Raw genomic sequence first — 6,599 nt, 5'->3', positions numbered from 1 at the left:
AACAAACCTGTTCAATTTACCTCCAAATGTCCTACTAAAACTAAAATCACGGTCCCCTCCAAATATGGAATGACGCCCAAAAAATCGTTCCAAGAAAAGGTAACGTTATTAGTTGTGCCGAAAGGGCCGTTATTTTCGCTAATTGAAGGATGATCTGACCCGGTATAATTTTGAATGTTTTTCATTTCACTAACCCGATTACAACTTAAAGTCTCCCGCTTCTGCTCTAAAGAAACACATCTAATGCGCTCAACTACCGTTAGTGTTGCTTTTTTTCTTTTTGCTAAGTCCAATATTATATTAAGCAAAAAACGTAATTATAAGTAATTACAAAAAGGGGACTCTAAATCCCCCACCCCAATAAACCAAAGGGCTTTTAAAATAACAAAATAAAATACTATGAATTACTGTATAGTCCTATCTAGGAAACGCGATTACCGTCAAGTGCACCCTCAAACTAATTTACTCGCTAGTCTAGAAACATGATTTTGGACCAAACTTTTTACTCGCTGGTCCAACACATGTGCGAGTTTCAAAAGTATTTTTTTTCTCTTTTTTGAAATTACCCTGCAACGACATAAGAGGAGAAAAACTTTGTTTTCTTTTCTTTTCTTCGGCTCAGATTCGGATCTCTCTCTCTTCTGCTTGTGTTCTCCGTCATATTTCAAGCATAATGATATGACTGTACATATCCATCCAATCCAGCATATCTTTCCATATTTTGAGTTGTCTTCTCTTTCCTACCGGTGTTTTTAGGGTTTTCATTTGAAGATCGTTTTGGTGCTTTGTAATCAGCTTCGTATCCATCCAATCATGTGTGTTCTATAATAAGTGAAGAAGAAGATCAAGAAGTTTCACAAATAAATCCACGAAGAGGAGATATAAATTTTGTATAATCATATAGTACGTATCAATATCTATAGTGGGATTACTATGCATCGTGGGATCATAAAAATTTCCTTCAGTACATGTCAATATGTATCGTTTGAATCAATATGTATCATGGAATTATACACTTTTCCCTTCAGTACATATCAATATGTATTTGCTGAATCAATATGTACCATGGGATGATACACTTTTTCCTTGAATACATATTTTCCTTCGGTACATAACAATATGTATTGTGGGATTATACACTTTTACCTACAATACGTATTTCCCTCAAATACATATCAATATGTATTGTTTCATCGATATGTACCGTGGGATGATACACTTTTTCCTTCAGTACATATCAATATGTACGATCATACATAACAGTATGTACTGCTCTTGGTGATTAACAGAGATGATCTTCTTCTTCTTTCACTGGATCTCAGTCATTTTTTTATTTCGGTATCCTAATTTGATTTTAAGCTTTTAGTTTTTTGAGGTTCTTGATGATTTATTTTTTTTTTACAATTTCTGATTCGATTTCCGGTGCCCAAATTTTCGATTTCGATCTGGTTTTAGTGAAATTTTAGTGAAAATGAACACTGTGATGGGCAGGAAAATAATTTTATGTATTCAAAACTTTTTTAAACCTCCGGTTAATTGCTTTTTACTGGTGGACTATAGGATAAGCCGGGTCGGATTTACCGGACTAAACAACAAATTTCTCAATAAAATAAGTCAAAAGGCTCACAACCAAAAAACAACAACACCACTTTCATCAGTTTGACCATCTGATTGATGTATTTCAGATTCAGATGGTACTTCATATTGACCATCTGAGATTTTAACGAGACCACCACACCTGGCTCCAAGGGTCTTAAATGTGGTTTCATTCTATAAGTTAAATGGAACACCTGAAATTAATGCCCAAATTGGTGAAGTAGCGGGAAAATCTTTGTCCAAAAACTTCAGGAGCCCAAGCGTAAACTTTAAAAGATACTTCCCTTATTTAACATATCTCAGAGCGAGTGATATAAACATCAAAAATGATACATTGAGCGAAGAATAAGCACCGAGTGTGTACTGTATGAGAGGGTGGTGGGACTCACTCATGCCTCACCCCTATCCCAATGCAGAGAAGAGAGATTTCTGACCGTTGGATTCCCTCTCGGTACACATTTCGGTGTTGGTCTTCGGTGGATGTAGCAAAGTTGTATAAGCATACTCGCGGGACAAGTCTCTACATAGCCGTTAATCATACTTTGACTCATTTTAAGATTCTTTTAGCAATGTGTCCCAAATTTGACAGCTGCAAATCGAAAATGATTTACTCGCCGAAGAATTTGCACCGCATCTTCACCGTGTGACAGGATGTGAGAGGATGGATGGACCCCACTTCTGTCCCACCCATCCCAATACACCGAATGCTGTCCTGGATCCATGCGATCTCCCTGGATACATTTACGGTGCAAATTTTTCGGTGGGTCTAGCAAGACTGTTTGTAAATACTATTTAATGCCAAGGCTGTAAACGATGCCACTACGTGTCAATTCATGAAGATTATAAACTCATTACTTAGACTTGTGGTTGTGGGTTAAAGAATAAAGATTAAACATGGTCTTTTGTTTCAAAACGAATGTGGACATTTCAAAGTCCTATCCTATGGCCCCAAATTCATACTCCTCCGGTTGCAAGCATATGGATATGGGACTCGAAACAGCAACAATACTTTGATGAAATTTATCACCATCACAAACATTATTATTACTATCAGTTGCAACTTCTTTTATCAAGAAAACTTTAACATTCGGAGCTTGACGGATTATATGAAGAAAAGTAATATTTGTGCCATGTTTTAACAGCTGAATATGCATACGTAACTTTCAAGTTCTCCAAAATTTGCTTGCCAAAATCAATTTTTAAGATTTAGATTAAGATGTTAGTAAAACAAATTAAGGATCATTCGTGAATTCCATCATAAATAAGACGAGCAAACGTACCAAATACTACTTAAAAACGAATATTTAATACCGAGGAACTCTAGCCTCCAAAATACTTTTCAAATGAATACTCCGGCTAAAAACAAAATACGGGTAATAACTCAATTTTCGTGAGAATTTTCTATGTAAGGGTTTTATTTCGATTGTTTGATGATGTAACATCAATAAGTCTATATTCACAGTGATTTTTTCACGGTGATATCCCGCAAGACACAGAAAATGGTGGGGTCCACTGAGAAACGAAACCCATCCCCTTTTTCTCCTGGTGGGATCCTTGGAACTATGAGTGTTGATGAATTTTTGGTGGAAAATTTACAGTGTGCGTAGAATCAGTGGTGTAACATACTCTGCAGATATTGGCGTGTAAGACTATTTACGGCTTACGCCGATTAATGAATGTTTGAATTTAGTTTTCACGTTGAATTTTTTGCAGTTAGATTAACCTAACTGCAACTCCATGCTCCCCAAGGGTGCCTCTAAAAAACCCCTAAAAAGCCTGTACTCACTCCCAGAATTGTCTACTCCTTCATGTTCTCAAAGTTCTAGAACCAGAATACCTCCTAAAAGACCCAGATTCCTGTCTTCCAATTCTTAAAGAGCTAAATATGGCCGACAAAGATAAAAACAGAATGACCTTCATGATTGGGGTTGTTATCGGGCGTCAAATAATGTGCACTTAAAGAAGAATCTGGTATTTGAGATGGATCACTACTGGTTCTGAATCCTTTCTTAACCTCTTGCTTTTGATTCATCGCCATTCATTACATACTAGTTTTAGAGCTTGAACTACTCCACCCATAAATGGCCTGCGTGTGACTTCTGTTGAACACCCATTGAAGCTATTGCTGCCACACTTCCAACACTATCGAACGGAACATATGGAACGACAGGTTTAGACAAACACTAGTAAGTTCTACTCGCCAGGGTTTCTCAAACTGATAAATTTCGAAGAGAGTTCAGTTGTAATTAATCACCCATGATCAAGCTGGAAAAGTTCGATATCAGGAACAAAATCCGTGCTTCTAGCATGCAATGTAAGAAGAGTCAGTGCTTCACAAATGTCTGTTGTCCTGGTTTCTGATGAATCATCAGAGAAGAATGGGTGGATCCGATTTTTTACTTCAATCCAACTACACCCAGGTTGTTTTTCTACTCTCCGCTCTTTCATCAGCATCCTCACCCGTTCCACCTCATTCCATCTACCTGCTTCAGCGTGAATATTAGACATTAAAACATAATTTGATGTTTTGTGTGGTTCATACTCGAAAAGCTTCTCAGCGGCAATTTTCCCTAAGTCCGCATTCCTATGCATTCGACATGCCCCAAGTAATGCACCCCAAGTTCCTGCATTGGCCCTTACAGGCATCTTACTTATAAATTTATAAGCTTCTTTTAACTTTCCTGCACGGCCTAGCAAATCAACCATACAGGCATAGTGTTCTTCCACAGGGTCAATGGAGTAAGTTTCAGTCATTAATTCAAACAATTTTATCCCATGATCAATCAACCCTGCATGACTACAAGCAGATAAAACCCCGACGAAGGTAACCTGATCTGGGCATAACCCCTTAACCTCCATCTCTTCGAAAATTTTAATCGCCTCTTTCCCATATCCGTTCAGTGCATAACCAGATATCAAAGAATTCCAGGAAATAATATCAACTGTATCTGTATCTCTAAAAACTCGTTCAGCCTTTGAGATTCTTCCACATTTAGAGTACATACTGATCAAAGCATTCGTAACATATAAATCTTCAGCATAGCCGCTCTTGAAAACAAGATTTTGAATTTGCTTCCCAACTGGCAGTGCTGCTAGATTGGCACAAGCAATGAGACCACAAGCAAAAGTAGAGTGATCAGGTTTTCTCCCTTCCTTTCCCATTAACACGAAATACTGAAGAGCACTTGAGAACAACCCATTTTGAGTAAATCCTGATATTATTGAATTCCAAGAAACTAAGTTTTTCTCTTTCATATCCTCAAAGATATCAATGGCCATATCCATTTGCCCACTTTGAGCAAAACCAGCAATCAAAGTATTCCATGTAACTAAATTCTTTCTCGGCATTTGCTCAAACAATTTTATCGCTTCGCTCATTTTACCACATTGAACATAACCTCCAATCATAGTATTCCAACATACAGAATCTCGGGAACCAAGCTGATCAAATATTTGCCGCGCTTCGTTGATCCTCATTTTCTGCACATACCCAGAGATCATACTAGTTTGAGCAGTGGCATTCCCTGAAGGCATCTTCTCAAGCAACTCTCTTGCTTCTTCAAGCTTACCGTTTTGGACGTACCCATTGATCACTGCAGTCCATGATGCAGAATTCCTCTCTGGCATTTCTTTGAAAATTTTCAAAGCATCATTAATTTGTGAATTCTGCATATAACCTGCGATCATAGCATTCCAGGAAATGATATTTTTCTCAGGCATTTCCTCGAACGTTCTTTTTGCTTCCTCTATCTTACCATTTTTTGCATAACCACTTAACAATGTGACCCAAGAAACGACATTTGGGTTTGGAATTCTATTGAAAAATAATGATGCTGATTCCAAGTCGCCGACCTGAACAAACCCATGAACCATCAGATTCCAAGAAACTACATCCTTAGTTTCCATTTGGAGAAAAAACTTCAAACCCAAATCCATGAGTTCATTCTGAGTATAAGCCGCAAGCATAGAATTCCATGAAACCAAATTCTTGACTGGCATTCTATCAAACAACCTTCGAGCTTCTTCAATCCGCTGACTCTTTGCATAACCAGCTATCAGAGCATTCCAACAAACTGGGTCTTGTTTATCCGGAAGCATATCAAACAAGTATTTTGCTTTATCAAGCTTACCATTTCTGATGTAGCAAGTCAACATCAAAGTCCAAGAAAAGTCATCTCTTTGAGGCATTTCATCGAACAACGCAGCTGCTTCATGTACTTGACCATTATGAGAATAACCAGATATCATTGTGTTCCATGAAACAAGATTCCTTCGAGGCATTTCATCGAACAGCCTACGCGCATCATTAATTTTACCGTTTTTGGCATAAACAGAGATCATAGAATTCCATGATACAGTATTTTTATTTGATATGCTCTCAAATATCTGAATGGCTTCTTGAACTCTACCAGATTTACCCAATTGGGTTATCTTCGTATTTTGTTTGAAAACCAAGCTTCCATTTCCACTGATTGGTTTCAAAATCCTTTTCATTTTATTATTTTCCTCTTACAACGCTCAACATTGGTATTCTGTTGGGCCAAAGCACGAGCAAGACGGGTGGGAGTCAATTTGGATAGGCCGATCCCCGTAGTACAGCAAAGGTTGTCTTTATTGGGTGCTTGGACCTTGGATACAGTAGACAGTAGAGTAGCTTTTGATTTTTAGAAGTCAAAATGTCAGAAATTAGGTTGGTTGACAACACATTTTTAAAACTATTTCTGAAAGTAAAAATGTTTATCTTTTGTGAAGATCCTTTGGTTTTAATTTCCGGAATTGATTTAATAGCCTATTTGGATACCAAAAGTAGATGTCAAAAACATAAGTTAGAAGCAAAATATTTTTGATTCACAAAAAAATAATTCTTGGGTTTTAGAAGTCATTTTAAACTGTATACCCAAACTAACTTCTAACTATATTATTTCTAGAAGTCAAAAATAGCTTTCGGGGAGATATTCACATAGGCTAAGATCTAGCATTGAGAAGCAGAAACATTTGTACTT

At 37.2% G+C, this 6,599-nt stretch overlaps 1 protein-coding gene across 1 annotated transcript; it reads right to left on the bottom strand.

Moving 5' to 3' along the window:
* Positions 1-2,959: 2,959 nt before the first annotated feature.
* LOC113279747 (pentatricopeptide repeat-containing protein At4g02750-like) lies at positions 2,960-6,165 on the bottom strand. The gene has a single exon (XM_026528421.1). It carries the CDS (start codon positions 6,088-6,090, stop codon positions 3,847-3,849), a length of 2,244 nt encoding a protein of 747 aa, XP_026384206.1. The 5' UTR covers positions 6,091-6,165; the 3' UTR covers positions 2,960-3,846.
* Positions 6,166-6,599: the final 434 nt, after the last annotated feature.

The sequence above is a fragment of the Papaver somniferum genome, chromosome 1 (genome assembly GCF_003573695.1).
Source record: "Papaver somniferum cultivar HN1 chromosome 1, ASM357369v1, whole genome shotgun sequence".
Taxonomy (NCBI): Eukaryota; Viridiplantae; Streptophyta; class Magnoliopsida; order Ranunculales; family Papaveraceae; genus Papaver; species Papaver somniferum.
The sequence above is the reverse complement of the archived record's forward strand: the minus strand, read 5'-3'. Positions and strand labels throughout refer to the sequence as shown.